Source organism: Sus scrofa, chromosome 9, assembly GCF_054392235.1.
Source record: "Sus scrofa isolate SSC_HxYL_T2T_F1_AM1 chromosome 9, Sscrofa_HxYL_maternal_Yorkshire_Landrace_v2.0, whole genome shotgun sequence".
Lineage (NCBI taxonomy): Eukaryota > Metazoa > Chordata > Mammalia > Artiodactyla > Suidae > Sus > Sus scrofa.
Genome location: NC_139391.1, coordinates 19553831 through 19575720, shown reverse-complemented (window position 1 = coordinate 19575720; position 21890 = coordinate 19553831). Strand labels below are relative to the sequence as shown.

Below are 21890 nucleotides of genomic sequence, written 5' to 3'. Positions count from 1 at the left end.
GTCCAGACGCCCGTGGGCCCGCCCCCCTCCCCGCCTGCATTCCCTTCTCCAGCTATTTGTTAGCCCAACTCCCTATTCTAGCATCCCAAAGGGGCGGTCCGAGCGTAGGGATTTTGCTGCGCGTTTTCCCCTCCTTAGGGCACCTCCGTTAGCTGTGGCTGAGCTGCCCGCCCCTTTCACTCCTTCAGGGTGCTCCCCCTCTGGCCTGGTCCTTGTGTTGAGGCTTCACAGGCACCTCCTCCCTATAACCCCCAGCCGGCACCCAGAGCAGCCCCGACCAGCTTCGTCCTCACAGCCTTCAGACTCTCCACCTCAGTTTTTAGTTCCCTCATATTCCATCCTTTCACCCCGCTTGGAAAGGGACCACAGAGAAATTTGTACCCCTCCCCCCGGCTCTCCGAGAAGACCCCCCCCCTTTGCCAGCCGATGTTTCGGGGCGGGGGGCGCTGCTGTAAGGAGGCCTGGCGCCCTTTTGTGCACGTTCAGTGGCCAGCAGTATCTCCCGACCAGCAGCCCCCGACCCTCCAGTCTCCACGTCTTAGAGAAGCCAAATTCGAGAGTTATATAATTGCTAGTGCTGCTGTTTCTCCTGCCTGAGGAAACACTTCATCGCGTGGAGGGTGCAGGACATTTGTGCTCTTCTATATGAGAACGGGGTGTGGGCAGGGGTGGCCAGCGGTAGCAGAGAGATTCCTTGTCTTCTCTGCAAAAGCAAGGTGGGTAGTTTGGAGAGAGACTGAAAGAAAAAGGGTGGATGTGGAAGCCAAGCAGCCGAACTCTCTCATTTAGGAAACCGCGAACCGTTTGCACAGCTTATGCTCACATGCCTATTACTACTACAGCGTCTCAGAAAACACCTTTGGGGGAAGGTTTGACTTGCCTCGAACAGTCTCAGTGTTTTTCCTCGCCGGACAGGGAGCTGCTTGGATGCGAAGAGATGGCATGATGTGAATGACTCCAGTGTGAAGAAATCTTCGCCAACTCATCCTGCATCAAGTGCCCATTGAGTAGCACTGTCACTTTAATGTCTCCATGCCAAGGGATTGCTTTCCTTCTATTCAATCCTCTCGGTTAATACATGGGAGGATCAGAATCAGAGGGGCATTAAGGATCAAGCCTGAGGGGCTTGGAGAGCACAGAAGAAAAAAATGAAAGTGACAGCAAGCTGGATTCTGTCTTACTGAGGGGGTGAGATCCCGAACTTGTGGTCCAGTAAACAGAAGGGGGGGGGGCTTTCAGTCTGTCTTCTGCCCCAGAAAACTGTCGAAACTCACCCACCTTTTTAGAGGCTAGCGTCAAAGAGGTTTTTTAAAGCATTTTTTTTTGGAGGGGGTGTGAGGGTTTTACGTTTTTCTCTAAAGAATTGAGGGTATTAACTACCAACCAGTTCATTTTTGAATTTGAGCATGTATTAAGTAATGAGACAGCTGTGTAAATTTGGTTTGTGCCTTAATTGAGTTAGTCATTGAACTTGCAAAATGTTGCTGCCTGAAGAGGAGTTTTAATAATGTTTTCTACGCTGACAATAATTTTCTTTTTAAACAAAATAAACATTTTATAAACACCGAAAAACTCAAAAGCTATTTTTCTTTAAACTCTGTGGGCAGCAGTGTCAAAGTTTGTGGGAAGAATACATCATTTTTTCCTTATTTGAAAGAGAAGACAGCCTGGATTTCCAACAGTAAAGTGGTTTGCAACAGTTACCTGGCTCTTGGCCTCCATCCAGCTGGATCAAGTTGATACCTGAAAAGAGATCCTGACTCCTGTGGCCTTCGAAAGACCCAAGAATGCCAGTCAAGAAGAGAGGTGGGCTAAGAGGCTTCCTATATAATAATATGCTTCTCCTTTTTCTTGGTTCTGGTATTTGCAGTTCAAATTGTGTTCCGTTTGAGAGTAAAATTTTGCTTGGGATATAGTTATTGTAATAATGTCTTTTCTGTGGTTCATGATTTGGTAATATTTTGCTAAGTGAAAATGAAGCAGGACTGTAGTGTTTAATTATAGACATTTGTGTTTTCGTAAGTCAGGTGGTCTAAATCACCATTTATAATCAGCTTGAATTTGATAGCACAAATTGGGGATTTTCTTTAGCTTGTTTTCTTAGCTTGCTAAAAGTTACTTTTACAAGATCTTTAAAAAAGAAACAGTGCAGTTCTTTCTCATGGATTTAATATCAAGCGAATCACATAGTTGTAAAAGAAGTTTTTTTGAACTGAACACAGTTCTAGAGTTATTATTTATCTTTTGATTAAAAAGAGATTTCATGTTTGGGTTTATTCTAGTGTAAATCTACACTTTTGTGATAAAGCACACCTTTGGTTAACTTGTGCTTTTCCAGATGTGTGCATTATCCAATAACATGATTGGCAAATTCCCCAAATGAGGTAAACCCCTGACTCCCCACCCCCTCCAGCTGGTCAAGATCCAGTGGGTTCCTGTATAGTTTATTATAGGTTGCACCTTGGGTTTCACTTTGGCCTAGATCTATCCCAGGTGAGCTTTGTTGCTAAGGATTTTAGTGAACCCAGTTTGTTTTTCTGACATGGTATAGAAGATTAGATCAACTATAAAAGAGTTTTTCCTTTTTTTCTTTAAGAGTTTTGAGCTAAAGTCTGTATCAACACCCTTGAACTCTACTGTGGTGGATGAGTACAGATCCAAATGTTAAACGGTTATGTGAGTTGTTACAATCTGAAACTTAATCTTAGGGTTAAGGTTAAGATGCTGCCTGGCTCTCTGTGATGTTTAATCCTACCTGTGGATTTGGAAGGTGCATTGAAGAAACAGTTGGTGAGAGTCTTTATCCTATTGATGGATGGCCAGTGATATATGAAACCTCTGAAGCATTTAGAAATGTCCCTTTATACACTGAGATTTAAGACTGGGCTTGTTTCCTTTTTTTTTGCTCCACCTCAGTATCATCGAGAGAAGTTAACTCTCCATAATATTTTGGAGCCACACCTGTTCTGATACAGTGGGTTTATTTGGAACCTGAATGGTTTGGGGAATGGAGCCAATGAACGATATGTCTCTGACTTATTTAGCTTGCTGTGTATTTCTATTCTGTCTGCCATTTATTATGCTCTAGTTAGTGTCCCTTTTGGTCTACCTTATTTCATCCTAGTAATTAATTAAACACATTGTGTGTGTGTGTATGAGAGAGAAGAGAGGGAGAAAAAGAGGAAGGGCAAAGAGAGAGGAGGTAGGGAATAAAATAGTATCAGGGAAAGAGGAGGGGGAAGGACCCTGATGTTTTAGGTATAACTTAACTAGGCAGAGTGGACTTAAGTTTCCTAAACCCAACAGACTGAATTTATTCCAAGTTCCTATCTTTAAAGGAAGTTACCAAAGTTTATGATACAGTATTGAAAACCATACTTTATAAGAAATAATAGTTATTTCCTTCACCCTTCTTCCTTCCTCCCTCTTTCTTTCCTTTTCTCATCCTTCTTTATTGTTTAGCAGTGGATTGAATGCAATGGATCCAATTTGGAAAGGAAGCAAATTCTAATTAGCAAAATAAGTGTGTATTTGGATTATACTAAAATATATGCATTATGTAATTTAATATATGAATGATCTGGAGAAACATCTTTTTAAAAATCTTTTAAAACTGTTAGTGTTGAGAACAGATTTCCTGTTGTGGCTTAGCAGGTTAAGGACCTGACGTTGTTTCTTTGAGGATGCAGTTTCGATCACTGGCCTTGCTTGGTTGGTTAAGGGTCCTGAGTTGCTGCAAGCTGTGGCATAGGTCGTAGATGTGCTTCAGTTCTGGTGTTGGTGTAGCTGTGGCGGAGGCTGGCAGCTGCAGTTCCGATCAGACCCCTGGCCTGAGAACTTCCATATGCCATAGGTGTGGCCATAAAAAAAGAAAAAATATATATTTTATTTTATTTTGTCTTTTTTAGGGCTGCACCCATGACATATGGAGGTTCCCAGGCTAGGGGTCCAGTCAGAGCTGTAGCCGCTGGCCTACGCCACAGCCACAGCAACTCAGGATCTGAGCCACATCTCTGACCTACACCACAGCTCATGGCAACACCGGATCTTTAACCCTCTGAGCGAGGCCAGGGATCGAACCAGAGTCATGGGTGCAAGTTGGGTTCATTAATTGCTGAGCCATGGTGGGCACTCCAAAAGATATATATTTTAAAGTATTATAGACAATGAACCAAACAGTCATGACATGCACTTTATATTTTTAATTAGCTAAGCTTAATGTATGTACTGTTCCTATAACATAAGTAAAACAAATACTTTGAAGTGTAACCTAGATTTATTCTGCAGAGAGCAGAGTTCTCTGCTGCCTTGAATCTTCCTTTCAACATTATTTCATGTGGTGGAAATGATGGAACAGTCAGGTTTACTACAATTTTGTTTTTTAATTTTTTTTTTTGTTTTTGTCTTTTTGCTATTTCTTGGGCCGCTCCTGCGGCATATGGAGGTTCCCAGGCTAGGGGTCTAATTGGAGCTGTAGCCACTGGCCTATGCCACGGCCACAGCAACGCGGGATCCAAGCCGCGTCTGCAACCTACATACACCACAGCTCACAGCAACACTGGATCGTTAACCCACTGAGCAAGGCCAGGGACCGAACCTGAAACCTCATGGTTCCTAGTCGGATTTGTTAACCACTGTACCACGACGGGAACTCCCTTTACTATAATTTTGAACAATAACTGTCCTCATAGAGCCAAGTGTTGATTCACTATTAAATATATTCTTATAATAAGACATTTTCATAAGAGAGCCATGTCGTTTGTTAGCTATTTTGTATGTTACTGTAACAGTAGAGGTGGAATTTCTCTGGTAACATGCAACTATGGTGGGAAGTGGGAATGGGCGTGACATCTTACCAAGTCCATTTTTAGGCACTGTTCTGGACGGTTCTTAGATAAGCTGAAACTGCTGTACCTCACACCCCTGTATTTTGCTTTTTGGCACTACTGTCTGCCTCTTCTACCTCACTCTCTTCATGTCTTCATAGATCTTTCTTATCAACAGAAGACTCTTCATTTCTTCAGAGATTTTATTTTTTTTTCCCAACAGTCGCTTTTCCTTCAGAATTTTCTTTTCTACAGTGGTAACTTGATTTGCTCCCAAACTGAGACTTTGGGATATCTTTGACCTATTTTAAATTATGCAACTTCAGGGATAATCCAAGATGAGTTGTATCAGCATTCTCTGATAAGGTGCCAGATCTTGGTGCACAGCAAGGGGCTGTTTCAGCATGGCTTATGGATTGATCTGATCTGATTTCATGTTGGATTAATGTAAGAAATAAAAGTTAATGATAGTTGTGTCTTCTGTGTTTCTTGCAGAAAGTTGTCATGTTGTTTTTGCTTTACATGGGTGACACTTGGGTGTATGGAAATTCCCAGGCTAGGGGTCGAATTGGAGCTGCAGCAATGCAGGATCCAAGCCACGTCTGCAATGTACACCACAACTCATGGCAGCACTGGATCCCTGATCCCCAGAGCGAGGCTAGGGATCAAAGCCGCATCCTCATGGATACTAGTTGGATTCGTTTCCGCTGCACCACAATGGGAACTCCCTATCATTTTAACAATAAGATATGCGTCAACCTAGACATTTTTAGTACATTTCAGTTTCCTTTTTTGGCAGTTTTTGTTTGTTTGTTGTATTAAATATGTGAAAGAAATCAGTGCTTTTAAATACTTTGAGATTGATGCTCATTTCTTTTTCTGTGTTTTTAAAAAAATTGTCCTATTCTCTTCTGAGATTCTTTTAAATCGGTATAGAAGTCTAGTTAATGTTATTAATTTGTATGACACTGTTTGATTTGAACTCTTCTTTTGCAGCTGTTTTCTTAGTGATGTGGCATATGTATTCCAAATACTGAAAGTTAAACACTGTCATTTTCATAATTCATATGTTTTGATGTTGTTCTTTTTAAAGGAAGTTGAGGAATGTTGTGTAATTAGAATCCCAAGACATGCTATTTTCATGTATCTCATGGGTATTCTTGAAATTGAGATTGTTGTTTGCTGTGTTCACCAACTGTATGCTTCATAAAAGTGTTGTTTTTCTGTTTTATTTTTTTCCCCTTCTCTCTGGGGAGGAGAACTGATAACTCGTGTTTATTTTTTTCCTCATTTAAAATTTTCTTTCATTATCTGTTTCCTATATTTTGTGGCTTAACTTCTTTTCTGTAGGATCTTACTTTATCTTAATTTATCTTTCATTATCTTGGCATACTCTTTTCATCTCTAGCTTTTCTTCAGTTACTAAAGTAATTTTTTCAGATGATCTAACAGGGAAAATACATATCCGAATTTATTGAGTACACCTGAGTAGCTGCTTTATTCCTTTTGGATACACTTCACCATTTTTTTTTTTTTGGCTGTTAATGTCTTTATTTTTTATTAAAGTATAGTTGGTCTACGATGTTGTGTTAATTCTGGTGTACAGCAGAGTGATTCAGTTTTTTATGTGTGTGTGTCTATATATTCTTAGATTCTTTTCCATTATAGATTGTTGCAAGATACTGAATACAGTTCCCTGTGCTATAAGTAGGTCCTTATTGTCTATCCATTTGCTGTGTGGTAGTGTGTAGTTAATCCCGAACTCCTAAATTGTCCCCCCTCCCCCTCACCCCTCCTCCCCACTTTCCCCTGACATTTGTTTCATACTTCTGTGAGTCTGTTTCTGTTTTGTAAATAAGTTTATTTGTATCATTTTTTAGATTACATGTAAATGATATCATATGATACTTGTCTTTTTCTGATTTTCTTCACTGAGTATGATAATCTTTAGGTCCATCTGTGTTGCTGCAAATGGCATTATTTCATTCCTTTTTATGGCTGACTGTCCATTGTATATACATACCACATCTTCTTTATCTATTTCTCTGTTGATGGAGATATGGGTTGTTTCCATATCTTTGCTGTTGTAAATAGTGCTGCTATGAACATTGGGGTACAAGTATCTTTTCTAATTAGAGTTTTCTCTGGATATATGCCCAGGAATGGGCCACATTTTTGTTGAACTTACATGTTTGCCATGCCAGTGCTATTTCCAGATGCTTTTTCCATTTCAAAAAGCTTCCTTTTTTTTTCCCCCTAAGCCAGTAGAATTCGAAAGAGTTCAGCCCTGCATATTCCCAGAGAGGGATGGGAAAAGCCAATTTTCAAACTTTTGTAATTTCTGTAAGTCAAAATAAGATATATTACATACTAAATTTTTTTTTTGATTTAAAATTCCTCAAAAGGGTCATCTTGACCTTGATCAAAAGATTTGTTAAAGCTCATGAAGCCACAGATTCTTGATGTTGGAAAATATTCATCAATCCAAGAAGCATAAAGAGAGCATTCTGGAGAGAGAAATTGCTACTTTTTGTATTCAACTACTGATTAGGAGTATGTTATGAAGCAAATAATAGGCATAATGCTAAAATTATCAGTTAATTGCATTTATTTTATGGTTCTGATGTATCAGGAAAGTTGCAAATGATATGCTATTGAGTTGATATCATGAAATATTTGAACTGTTAGTTTTTTTGGGAAACTGCCCAATTGTTGCATTCATACAATATTTGATCTTTCCTTAAGGCCTATGATTGGTTACTTCTTTGGTTAGAAGAGTCTAGTTACTGAGAATATGTTCACAGAATACTGGATTTTTAAAACATTCAATTCAGTTATACCTTGGCCAATCAGTAAATCAATCAACTCCTTGCTCTTCTATAATAGTATATTCAGTAAATTATAACAATGCTCTTTTTTTTTTTTCTTTTTGCCATTTCTTGGGCTGCTCCTGCAGCATTTGGAGGTTCCCAGGTTAGGGGTTGAATCGGAGCTGTAGCCACCAGCCTATACCACAGCCACAGCAACGCAGGATCTGAGCCACGTCTGCAACCTACACCACAGCTCACGGCAACGCCAGATCATTAACCCACTGAGCAAGGGCAGGGATCAAACCTGCCACCTCATGGTTCCTAGTCGGATTCGTTAACCACTGAGCCATGACGGGAACTCCTCTTCTTTCTTAATTATATATTCTCTTTATGTATTCGTATTAATATTTACTGTATAACCATGTCAGTGATTATAAAAGACTTTATAGTATAATGCTGAGATGAAAAAAAAATTTTTTTTTAAACTGGAACAAAAGGACTTGTCCCCAGCTATAATTCCTGCTCAGTAATTTGTAGAAGTTAAGGCACAAGGCACAAGGGCTCGGTATCCTCAATGTAGGTTGCTTTGTCAGCAAGGGATCATGAGTTTTACCCAGTCTCTTCTGTCCAGTCAGTCATTCTGAATTCTAAGTAGTAAGCTCTTTGCATGGGTTCAAACTTTTTTTTTTTTACTTTTTTCAAAGCTATTTCAAGGATTATGGCCACATCACCTCCATTATGAAACAATTCTCCTGACCTCATTTGTTTTATAATTTAAGATCAAGAAGAATGATGTACTAAAAAGTAGAAAATCCTGTAAAAATGTTATTAGGTTAAAAGTTTTGAAGATTAGAAGTTAGATTATGGATCCCATTTCTGCTGAAGACACATCTTGCCAGCCTTTGATTCCCTGACCCTGCTAGAGTAAGACTCTGAGGCTTCTATAGGGGGCGTGTCATTTGAGAGAGCTGTGCCATTCAAAGTATGGTGAGACTTAAATAAACCTGCTAGGTCCCGTTCTATTTAAAATACTTCCTAAGTGGTGTTCCTCTTGTGGCTCAGTGAGTTCCCTACATAGTGTCCGTGAGGATGAGGGTTTAATCCCTGGCCTTGCTCAGTGGGTTAAGGATCTGGCATTGCCACAAGCTGGCATGTGTCCTAGATGTGGCTCAGATCAGATGTTGTCATGGCTGTAGAGCAGGCTGGCAGATACAGCTTTGATTCAAGCTCTAGCCTGGGAACTTCCATATTGCTGCAGGTATGGCCCTAAAAAGAAAAAAAAAAAGTAATAAACTATAAATTATTTTAAAAGGTAAACTTGCATATGTATTTCCGGAAGTAGCTTTGTGTCCATTTATTTATTCAATCATTTGCGCATTTGACAAGGATTTATTGAGTGCCTGCTGTGTACCAGGCATTTTGCTAGGTGCTTGTTTTGCAGTGGTAAATGGTGTGCAGTCTCTGCCTTTATGATGCTTAAAATTTAGTAAGGAGACAGATGTGAAAATAGGCAATTTCAGTGTTGTGTGATGAGGGTAACATACCGTGTCATGTTTGTTTCTTTGAACTCTATCACCTATAGCAGTGATATTGTGGGAAAAACCTAGACTAGTGTTCAGAAGACCTGGCTTCTGGGAGAAGGGACAAGATCAGATAATTATTGAGCTGGACTCTCAGTCTATAAATATAGGTGTGTCAGAAATATCCATTTACTTCCTATATTTCAACTTTATTTCTAACTCTGAATGACTAAATTGTGGGCAGAATCACTCCAATCCTTTTGAGGTTATTCCCCCTCCCCTGGGTTATGGAAGGATTCCCTCTGGAGTGGGGGTTATTCTCTGGTCATTGAGCATCTGTATACAACATGTTACTTCTGAGACATGAGTTATTGTGTCTAGATAGTTATTTCTGGTCTGGCAACAATTGTTGCATTCAAGACATGGATTTTAAATCTTTTCCCTGGAACTTCTGTGTCTCTTTTCCTCCCTGGGGTCTTTTTGCCTTTCAGGCAATGTTGCCAGGAAACAGAACCTAGATACCTGCTCCCTTGGGATCCAAAAAACTTTTCTTATTTTTCAACTGAGAAAAATCTCTTTCCAGACTAGGGAGGGGCTAGGAGATGTCCCTCTCTCTACATGTACCTGAGAAGCTCGCTTTCATCTCTGAAACAAACTCTTCTTTAATTCTGAGGGCTTAGGCTTTTGGAAAGCAAAATTGGAATAACTTAAAAATCCCTTCGGTTTTCTGTCCTGGCACATACCTCCCCTGGGGTAATAAAGCCCAAAACTAATCACCAGCTTGAGTGAGAAGAAAGGCAATGGGAACATTTAGGAAGAGAAAAAATTAACATCTCAAAGTGTTGGTCTCCCACATGCACTGTAAGACTTCACATGCCTTCTTAGGGTGATGACCAGGTGACCTTGTGAAAATCATGGAATCTTTTTGAACCTCACTTTCCTTTTCTAAAAGAGGTTTAATACTTTCCTCCCTTAATATATGTTGTTTCTTTTCCCCATGAAATAAGGTAATCTATGTGAACTTCACTTTGGTAAAGTTAGCTAGTGATAGAATTAGGGCAAGAAGCTCATTCCCTGTTCTTTCCACTATGTGAGTGTGGTGCTCTTTCAACAAGTGAATGGTGTCACAGTGCAGTGGAGGAGAACCCAGGGATGGAATCCAGTCTTTACCATCAGCTGGAGAAGTTATCTACAGAAAATCAACAGGTTGTGCTTCAAATTCTTCATCTTAAGACATACCTGTCCTAATTATACTCTTAGGATTATTGTGACAATGAAAAATATCTAGCATATGTGAAAATTGTTTTGAAAATAAGAAGAAGCTTATCGTCAGAAATTTTTTTGTTTGTTTTTGTTTTTTGTCTTTTTAGGGCCACACCTGCAGTATATGGAAGTTCTCAGGCTAGAGGGCGAATGGAAGCTGCAGCCACAGGCCTACACTACAGCCACAGCAATGCAGGATCCAAGCCACATTTGGACCTACACTGAAGCTCACAGCAGTGCTGGATCCTTGACCGACTGAGCAGGCCCAGGATTGAACCCATGTCCTCATTGATACTAGTCAGGTTCATTACTGCTGAGCCACAATGGGAACTCTAGAATTTTTTTTTTTTTTTTCCCAGGGAAGAGGAAAGTTGTTTTCAGAGTCAGAGTCTCCTTTCATCAGTTGTTTGGGTTCAGTTTCCTGGCCAGCTTCTGGAATAAGCCTGTCCAGATATGGCAAGTACACATCTGGATGCAGATAGGAAATGCCACACTGCTCTTTTTTATAGATTACGATAATGTTTCTTATGTGTATTTCTTCTCTTTTAATGGTGCTGAAGTAATTTGTTAACCATCCAGTATTTACGAAATTGTTGCAACCTTTAGAATTGCTCTAAGTCTGGCCAGACATTTTCCCCACAATTTAAATTCTAAGTTTTATCTATTTTTTCATTTTCTTTTTCTAGTTTGTTCCAGCTGCAACACTGCATATTTCAGTATTTAGCTGAAGATGCCATTTGCTAGCTTCTTTCTTTCTATTTATTGTTATGTAACTTTACACTTTTCCCATTGTTCTCTTCAACAATGCCACAGAAAATCTGAAAGCTGACTTGTCTGAAAGGCAGTAATATAAATTCCCATTTTATATTGATATCTTTTTGTGTCAACAGGGGAAGTAGCCTTATCAACAGGCATTTGTTGAAGTATATTAAAAAATTGTCTTGGTGGGGACACAGGAAGTAAAGTATAATTGCTAAGGACAGTTACAGAAAACAGAAACACTATGATCCTTTCCCAAAAAGTTAAGTTTCCGAATGGTCTAATATGTAAAAGTGTGGAATTCGGTGCCTGATAGACCATGGCTTGTATCCTTGTTCCAGCACTTACTGGTTGTGTGAACTTAGGCAGCTTTTCTCTCAGTTTAATTTTCCTCATTCACAAAATATGTATAGTGGTATTTTTTGGGGTTCTTGTGAAGATTAAATACGGCCATCTGTGCAGAATGCTAGGCATTGCTCAACCAATGCTAACTAATCTTATTAGTAATAAAGTGATGCCTCCTTTGTATCATCTTGAACTGTAGATTTTAATATTAAAAAAGCTTTTTTTTAAAGACCTGATGCCAGGATAACTTTTCTATTGGCATTCATCATTTTATTATTTTCATGTGAATACCCTTAATTTACAAAATAACAAAAATAATAATGTCAACAATAAAAACTAAGCATTTATAGGTACTTGCTGATAAAATATTTTTATTGGCTAGTTATAATGTCTCACAAATGATGATCAAAAATGCTGCAAAAATCAGTAGTTAATGCTGCAAATATTCATTTAAAATGGCCCATGAGAAGGAAAAAACTAATCATTCCTTTTTTTTTTTTCTGTAGGGCTGCACCTGAGACACATGGAGGTTTCCAGGTTTGGGGGCAAATCGGAGCTGTAGCTGCTGGCCTGCGCCACAGCCACAAGCAACCAAGGGATCAGAGTTGTGACTGCAACCTATACCACATCTCAGGGCAACTCTGGAAATCTGAAAAACAATCTTTCTGAAACTTAAAAAAAAAAGGTCATGCTTATCTTTATTTAAAAAATCTTCCACGGCTTGTTATTCTTCCTTTGGTATAAAGCCAAACACAGCATAGTCTGCATGGTACCAATTTACTTCTCTGCTCTTATGGTACCTAGTACCTAATCACAACATGATTACACTGTATCTTAATCTTTTACTTTGTTGAAAACTTCTATTTAATTATTTTTACTTTCAGACGAAAGAAATTCCTGGGAAGGTAGAATTTTTATTACCTATCTTGTTCAGTATTGAGTTCCCAATGTCTAGAACATAGTAAGACAAATATTTGATTAATGAATGAAAGAACTTATTATCTCTATCAGTTTTTAAAGGTAAGGCCATTTTAATTTATATATTGCAAATATTTTTATATTAATAAACACGTAAAAATTACAGATTCAACGTATACTCCTAGATTCTATAATTCAGTGATAAAATTATGTCTGGTTGATCAAGATTTCCCTCCCTCCCCAAAGAAATAGGCTCAACGCTGGAGGATTAAGGGTGATGTTGTGGAGAGCACACTATCCTTGGAATCAAAAGCTTTAGGATTAAGTTATTTAGTTGGCTCTGTGTGATCTTAGACAAGCTACCGTGAATTTAAGTTTCATGCATAATAGGCAATATGACTTTTCAGTGCTGGGAATCAGATCAGATAATGCGTATGAAAATTCTTTCTAAACTGTAAGAATGTTACATTAAGTTTACTTAAAGGAATTTCAATATTCTAAATGATTTGTGTATTTAGTTTAGCCTTTCCTCTACTATACTTTAATCTCAGTTTTCTTAATACATATTCTAAAATTCTTCCTTCTTTTTTCTTTTAGCCGTGACAAGTAATTTTATGTGTTAGTCTTTTCCTTTTTCTAAAAGTTCGTTTGTTAGCACTATTTCTCTTTGCTCCTTCAAATTTTATTACTTGTCCCAAATTATTCACAACTTTTTGGCAATGCTATTCTTAAATCAATACAAAAGAGTTGAACCTTAATTAGCAGACACGTGATTTTTTAAAATTCTGTTTATGTAACATTCCCTATATCCTTTGGATTACATATTTCCTTCAAAAGTTTTTGTAATTAAAAAAAATGATTTCTGGAGTTCTCGTCGTGGCGCAGTGGTTAACGAATCCGACTAGGAACCATGAGGTTGCGGGTTCAGTCCCTGCCCTCGCTCAGTGGGTTAAGGATTCGGCATCCGTGAGCTGTGGTGTAGGCCGCAGACATGGCTCGGATCCTGCGTTGCTCTGGCTCTGGCCTAGGCTGGCAGCTACAGCTCCGATTTGACCCCTAGCCTGGAAACTTCCATATGCCGCAGGAGCAGCCCAAGAAATGGCAAAAAAAAAAAAAAAAAAATTTCCCTCCTATTTCCTCATGTACTTGCCTTCAGGTTTTCTAAATTTAGTTTCATCCTTTCAGTTGATTCAGGAGTCATGTGAATATGGATTTCCTTTAACAAAGAAAACAGGAAAATTGGGGCCGTGATATTGGAAATTCTGTGGAAAAATTCTCCATTTATACCTGGTTTAATTTGAACCTCAGTTAAAACGTTAGTCCCAAATTACTTGGATAATTATCTCAACTTTCCACTTTAATCAGTCAACATCTGATGAAAGATTTTTGACTTGTACCAGATCCTTGCCACTTTTTCCCCCTTACTGTGTAATCTTTGTATAGGTATCTAGTTTTAGATGACCTTTGTGTTCAGGTTCTCTTTAATCAGAAATAAGAATTTAATCAAAATGGAATTGACACCAGTTGGCAATCGTTATCGATAGTCCAAAGAAGCCTGCAAGGGCAGCCACAATTCCAGCATTAGATGCTGGCACACAAAAGCCTAAGTTGTATACAACAGACCTGACTATATTTGACCATTTTTTTTTTCTTATATTGCACTGTCTTTTATATTTCAGATTTTTCTCATATGGATATGAGAGTCATAATAAGCTCTGTTGGTTTAGAGAACATCCAGCTGCTTTAAATCAATATAGTGTCTTCCCTGGGTAGTTACTTGATAAATATGTGTTGAATGATTTAATGAAAGTCCCCTTACCTAGCAAATTTATATTTATAGATGTGAATGCTACTGACACATTTTTGAGAATTGCTGTTCCCAGGAATAAAAACTCAGAATAAGCGAATACCTACTAAAATGCCAGAGAAGTGAAAAAGAGCTTAAAAGGATAATTTTAAAGAAAAAAGGGGGAAAAAAAGATGCCTGGCACTTCAATTTTTAAAAACTATCTGTTGAACAAAGGAAAGAATGAGAAAGACTAAAGCTTGAAGCACTAGAGAGAATCAGATAATTAGAGCCCAAAGACACACATGAGAATGGAGGGAAGTATAATTATGATATTGTTGGTTATTTACATTGGTGGATAGAAATAGGTTACAAACTGAGCTATAGTAAGCCACTCTTATTTCATGGAAACAGCTGGTTGTTTAATTATTGACAAAATGGGGATTCAAATATTTGTCCTTAATTCAAAGAGTTATTAAAGGAATGATGTCAGGTAAAGTATGAAAGCATTTAAAAATTAAAGTTTTAGGAGTTCCCGTCGTGGCGCAGTGGTTAACGAATCTGACTAGGAACCATGAGGTTGCGGGTTCGGTCCCTGCCCTTGCTCAGTGGGTTAACAATCCGGCGTTGCCGTGAACTGTGGTGTAGGTTGCAGACGCGGCTCGGATCCCGAGTTGCTGTGGCTCTGGCGTAGGCCGGTGGCTACAGCTCCGATTGGACCCCTAGCCTGGGAACCTCCATATGCCGCAGGCGCAGCCCAAGAAATAGCAAAAAGAGACAAAAAAAAAAAAAAATTTAAAGTTTTATGCAGATATACTAGCATGGGTTTATACCACCATCTTTTGTTAATGTTTCTTACTTTAAAATTGAAGACGCCTCCCTGTGCATCCATGCCTATTTATTTATTTAGCCCTTTTTTTTTTTTTTTTTAAGGGCCTCAGGTCTAGCATATGGAAGTTCCCAGGCAAAGGGGTTGAATCAGAGCTACAGCTGCTGGCCTACACCACAGCCACAGCAATGCAGAATCCGAGCCACATCTGTGACCTACACCATAGCTCATGGTAACACCAGATCCTTGACCCACTGAGCGAGGCCAGGGATCAAACCCACATCCTTGTGGATTACCTAGTCGGATTCATTTTTGCTGTGCCACAACGGGAACTCCCCCCATTTATTTTTATATTTCTATCCATCTTAGGTAAAAAAGAACTAATTATACAATGTCTTTCTCCATTTTTAGTGCTTATCGAAAGTCTCCCTTTCAAGGGAGTTAAGCCTGAAGTTTGTTATATAGAATACATGAGAAGGCCTCACTGATATGGTGACATGAGCTGAAATGTAGAGTAAGTGGATGTTTGAAGGAAGAACGTTTAGGCAGAAAAGCAAGTGTGGAAGCTCTGTGGTAGGAGGGTTCTTAGGATGTTTGAGAAGGACCTGACACCACTGTGGTTGGAGTAGACTGAGGAGAAGGAGAAGTTTAAGAACTAAATTCAGTTTATTAAAAAAAAAAAAAGCAAAAACTGAATTCAGAGAGGTAAGATTTTGCCCAATGAGATGGGGAGTCTCTGGGGGGTTTGAATTGAGAAGTGATCCTATGAGACTTATGACTTGATCTTTCTGGCAGCCGTGTTTGGAAAAGACTGTAGGAGGGCAAAGATGGCACCAGCTAGACTAGTAAGAGGTTATTGCATTAATGCAGGGAATAGATGATGGTGGCCTGGACCAGGATCGTAGCCCAGGAGGGCGTCAGAAAAGATGGGATTCTGTATGTCATTTGCTAGCACCAACAGGATTTACTGAAGAATTAGATGTAGAGAATGAGAGAAGGAGAAGAATGAATGGTGACTCCAAGAATTTTTGGCCTGAACAGTTGGAAGGATGAGAGATGGAGAACATTGCAGGAGAAGCAGATGGAGGTGGTGGATAAAAGCTGGAGTTCAGTTTTGACAAGTTTGACACACATTATCTTTTTTACCTGGAGAGCTTGTGGTTACACACTCACCAGTTTATCACTGCTAGGAAGCCTAGTGAAGAAAATGTTTCAAGAGTGCAACAGTATCAAATGCTGCTGAGACGACCGAGCGTTGACCCCTGGATTTAGTGATAATGGAGATAATGGATAACCTTGACAAGAGCTATTTTAGTGGAATTATTGGAAAGAAAAGTCTGATTAGGGCAGCCTTAAGAAAGAATGAAAGGAAAAGGAGGACAGACATTACATATTTCAGGGAATTTTGCTGTAGAGAGAAACAGAAATGAGGACCATTGTTAGAGAGGAATGAAAGATAACAGAAAAAAATTTTAAAAATCACTGATATTATAGTTTATATGTATGCTGAAGGGAGTAATTAGATGGAGAGGAAAACAATTGATGATGAAGCAGTGTCCCTGAGTAGGAAAAAGAGAATAGGCTCAGGTACTAATGCAGAGGAGCTGGCTTTAGAGGGAAGCACAAATATTTAATCCATAGTAACAGGAGGGAAGGCAGAATATAAGCATGCAATTACAGGTAAGTCAGTAGATGTTATGTTAGGAGCCTGTGGCGATTCTCTTCTGAATTTCCATGAAATAGAAGGCATGATCATCAGCTGAGAATGGCTATGGATATAAGAATTAGAAAGTTCGGGGGAAAGATAGGAAACAAAGTGCTTGATAAATATGAACTATCATTATAAATGGTATTTAATCTGTGAAAGTGGTAGCTTTGAAGGGGGAGAGGCTTTAAAAAATCAAAGATAAATATAATGATTGTGGTCATCATTTCATAATGTGTACATACATCAAAACTTCCTGGAGTTCCCGTTGTGGCCCCACAGAACTGAACCCCACTAGGATCTATGAGCATGAGGCTTCGATCCCTGGACTCACTCTTGGGTTAAAGATCTGGCATTACTGTGAGCTGTAGTGTAGGTTGCAGACAGGCTCAGATCCTGTGTTGCTGTGGCTGCGGTGTAGGCGGCAGCTGCACCTCTGATTGGACCCCTAGCCTGGGAACTTCCGTATGCGGAGGGTTTGGTCCCAAAAAGACGAAACAAAATGAAACTTCCTGTTATACACCTTAAATACATACAATCGTGTTTTGTTTTTGTTTTTGTTTTGTCTTTCTATGGTTGCACCCGTGTTGCTGTGGCTGGCTTACACCGCAGCCACAGCAACACGGAATCTGACCCGTCTGCAACCTACACCACAGCTCACGGCAATGCTGGATCCTTAACCCACTGAGTGAGGCCAGAGATCAAACCCGAGTCCTCATGGATGCTAGTTGGGGTAGTTAACCACTGAGCCATGACGAGAACTCATATACAATCTTTGTTAGTCACACCTCTGTAAAGCTGGGGGAAAAAAAAAAAAGAACCTCAGAGCAGGGCAGTTTTTGATGATGATCCATTGTATGATTTGAAAATACAAGGTAATAAGAGGAGAGCTCTAGTCAGGTGGAGAAGTGCCAGTAATACCGAAAGAGACCTTTGAAGAAAGTCACATAGACTCCAAGTAAAGCTCGTACTCATCACAGAATCTAGGCAAAGGATGAAATTGTGGAAAAACCAATAATAATTTAGTTGGCTTCACCCCAAAGGATACCCATAAGAAACCCTTTTCTTAATGTCCCTTGTATATGAAAAGTCTACATAATCTTAGTTCCTCAGACAGGAACACCTCAAACAGAGGGAGAACAAATAAAAATACATAAATCACAAAACCAGGAAAATGTCCAACGTAATACTTAAGTCTCTGGTTTGAGCTTTGGTTGTTGCCACTTTCTTCAGAAGCTTTCCAGATTTAATTTCCTAAAACACAAGTTGATGATGAAAGCTGTTATTTACTGGTTGAGCCTTGCCGTTTCTCATGATGCATTTCAGATCTGAGTAAATCGGTTACTATATTTTATATTCTTTGTGTACCTAATGTTATTAGTTAAAAATATGTGACTTGACATTCTTCAAATAGATCTTCATTTCGGAATAACAGAATCGAATCTTCTCCCATCCAAAAGGGCAGTTGTCTTCTACTAAGCACAAAGACACTTTAACTTTGGTTTCTTTTTCAAGGATGTTTTGTCTTGTTGGGGGATAAAGACATGTGTTGAAAAAGCCATAGTATAAGAACATATATTAGGAATGCCTGTAGCATTTATGTAGGCAAAATGTTTTTTTTTTTTGGGGGGGGTGGTCTTTTCTAGGGCCGCTTCCGAAGCATATTGAGTTTCCTAGGCTAGGGGTCTAATCAGAGCTGTAGCCACCGGCTTACACCACAGCACAGCAACACGGGATCTGAGCCACGTCTTCGACCTACACCACAGCTCATGGCAATGCCAGATCCTCAACCCATTGAACAAGGCCAGGGATCGAACCCACAACCTCATGGTTCCTAGTAGGACTGGTTAACCACTGAGTCATGACAGGAACTCTGCAAAATGGTTTTAAAGAAGGGTGACAGGGATTAATTTGAATGGTCAGAGATGGCTTTGTGAAATAGCAATAAAGGAATTCAGGAAAATTAAGGGAAAGTAGGTTTTCAGGTTGATTTTTTTTTTTTTGTCTTTTTTTGCTATTTCTTGGGCCGCTCCCACGGCATATGGAGGTTCCCAGGCTAGGGGTTGAATCGGAGCTGTAGCCACCGGCCTACGCCAGAGCCACAGCAACACAGGATCCGAGCCGCGTCTGCAATCTACACCACAGCTCACGGCAACGCCGGATCGTTAACCCACTGAGCAAGGGCAGGGACCCAACCCGCAACCTCATGGTTACTAGTTGGATTCGTTAACCACTGTGCCACGATGGGAACTCCTGATTTTTTTTTTTTTTTATGGCTACACCTGTGGTATATAGGAAATTGCCAGGAGTCAAATTGGAGCTGCAGCTGAGCCACTGCAACACCAGATCTGAGCCACATCTTCGACCTCGAACTTCATCTGGCAACTGAACTTTAACCCACTGAGTGAGGTCAGGTATTGAAGTTACATGCTCACAGAGACAGTGTCAAGCCCTTATCCCCCTGAGCCACAAGGGGAATTCCTCTGTTGACTTGTTGATTGCTTTCTATGCACTAGACATTGTACTAAGTATTGTGGAATTGACTCTTAGTACTCAGGAGAAACTGAAAGCTCAGAGAGGTTAAGTTACTTGTTGAAGGTCACACACAGCTAGTGATTAGGTTTCAGACTTAGATGTAGCTGTCAACAGACCCTTTCCAATATAACACTGTGATTCAAGGGAGAGTGGTATGGGGGAGGATATTCCAGTGGTGGAAGCAGGAGGAGCAAAGAAAAGTACAGAGGCCAGAAAAAGTAGAAGAAAGTGTGTGTGTGTGTGTGTGTTGAGAGGTGGAGAGGGAAAGTAGCTAATCCATTGTGACTTGGGCCCTGTGTGTATATGTGAAGGCGGTGGAATAATACCTGTTGAGAAACAGGGCTGAAAATATAGGTTGTAAGCAGATCACGGGGCATTAAGGAATCTGGCCTCAAAGTGTGCATTAAGGAATCTGGACATTTATTTTGTAGGAAGTCATCAATTTTATCATTATTATTTTGTCTTTTGTCCTTTTAGGACTGCACCCGAGGCATATGGAGGTTCCCAGGCTAGGGGTCTCATCGGAGCTGTGTTTGCCGACCTCTGCCAGAGCCACAACAGCGCCAGATCCCAGCTGTGTTTGCGACCTACACCACGGCTCATGGCAACGCTGGAACCTTAAGCCACTGAGTGAGGCCAGGGATCCAGCCTGCAACCTCATAGTTCCTAGTCAGATTCATTTCGGCTGTGCCACCGTGGGAACTTCAAAGTCATCAATTTTAAGATAATGTTTCTGACCAGAGAAAGTCTCATCTACTCTGTGAATATCAATGGGCCAGCATTGCATTCAGGACCTTTGTTTGTTTTGTTTCATAGTTGCAGATTCTTTTGGAAGGCAATAAAAATAAAAGTGGCTTCTTAAAATTAAGAGTGTGTTGTAATTACCAATTTTAATGATAGTTAATGGAATTCATGATTATTTTATTTTGTGTCATGAAATTAGGAATATAACTATAGAGTACCTTAGTGTTAACTTACTATTTTTCTCTAAGACGTAATAGAGAATTTTAAAATCATGTTTTTCAGACACTGACCGAGCTTTATCATTACTGGAAGAATACTGCAAAAAATTAAGGAAACCAGAGGAGCAGCAGTTGAAGAATGCTGTTAAGAAGGTGATGGGAATCTTTAAGAGCAGCTTATTCCAGGCTTTGCTAGGTATGTATTAAAAACTATTTATCACGTTAATAGAATTGGACTTAATAGTTCAAGTAATGTAGTCAAAGAACCTGATGTTAAACCAAATTTAAAATTGAAATAATGTTTTTTGATAGTAAAAGAAAAGATTTGAGTTTTTTTTTTTAAATTTTCTTATTTAAGGTTATCCTAAAAAAGAATAGCTGTAAATTAGAAAAAAAGTTTTTAAAAAAGTAAATATTGAAAGAATGTTTTGGATAGGAAGACACATTTACACAGGAAAAAAATTGGAGTAGTTTATTGCCAAAAATTGAGGACAAATATGCTAGAGAAGGAAGTTACCTTCTTCTGGAGAAGGGTTTGGGTATCACAAAAAGTAATGAGTCACATTTTTATCAGAATCAGAGTTCTAGTTTTAGTTTCTTTTAAGACAAAAAATGTTTTTTCATCTTTTTTTGCTTCTCTTAAGAAATTTCGTGATTCTAATGGCAAAGTTTATTGATGAAAATCTCAATGCTTTGTCAGTTTTTCATGAATCTAACTACATAATATTTTACCTTATGTTTATTCTTGAATTTATTAAAGACTGTAAAGAAAGTCAGTGATATGGTCTCTTTGTATATGTCTTTATACATAGTTTTTGCATTTATGCAGATAATTTTTAATCCTCTTTTTCATATTTTAAGAGTTAAACTAGCAAAAGATATAAACAAATACCTTCCCTCAAGAAAAACAACCAATTAACAAAAAAACCCCACCCTATAGATTTTACTGGACTTAAATAGTACATTTTAAAGAAATAATTGATCCACCAGACATTATCATTACTTTTTCAGATCTGATGGTTATTGATATGAAAGCTAAAAATGTGAATATATGAGGACTAATCTTGAAAATAGCTGTTTTTACTATAATGTCTACACTTGTTGACAAAACTACAACTTTATGGTCTGAATATTTTCAGTAAAAATAGAAGTAAAAAGCCTTATAGGATTATTTTGCCTGTGGATTAATTTCTTTAAAATATTTGTTTATGGCTGATAAGAATTAATGACACAAATAGCTCTAATCATCTTAGCTGGTATTAAATAAAAACAACTCTAAATGCAGTCTTATAGAATTTAAATAAACCCTGTCATTAGAGAATAGTATTTTAGAGAACATTTTTAAGCAATAAATTTCTCAATTAAAAATTCATAGTTTTATCTAGTTAATACATGGTAGAGGCCATTAACTGAATGGCAGTGCCTCTAAATAGACCTATATGATGTACTTAGTTAAGACCAGCTAAGTCTTTTGAGAGTTTGAATTTTTGAGAACTCGCTTTAGCAGGAATATTGTTGGATGCTTTAGATAATTCTACTATACCTTGGTAATGTAACCATTTGGTAATGCAATATTGTTACCTGGGAAGTAAAAGGACACATGAATGACAAAGAGTTGCATTTTGCCATTGT

General features: G+C 38.8%; 1 protein-coding gene across 16 annotated transcripts in view; it reads left to right on the top strand.

Annotated features, from left to right (window-relative positions):
* Nucleotides 1–61: 61 nt before the first annotated feature.
* Nucleotides 62–21890, top strand: part of DLG2 (discs large MAGUK scaffold protein 2) — a 1974117-nt gene continuing 1952288 nt past the window's right edge. For all 16 annotated transcript variants that reach the window (XR_014814818.1, XR_014814817.1, XR_014814819.1 and 13 more), the window contains exons 1-2: nt 62–1806; nt 20323–20454. Coding sequence is in view for 13 of the 16 variants with exons in the window: in XM_084975536.1 (XP_084831662.1) it covers nt 1788–1806; nt 20323–20454 (151 nt within the window). In the remaining 3 variants the exon portion in view is untranslated. The remainder of the gene's footprint in view (nt 1807–20322; nt 20455–21890) is intronic.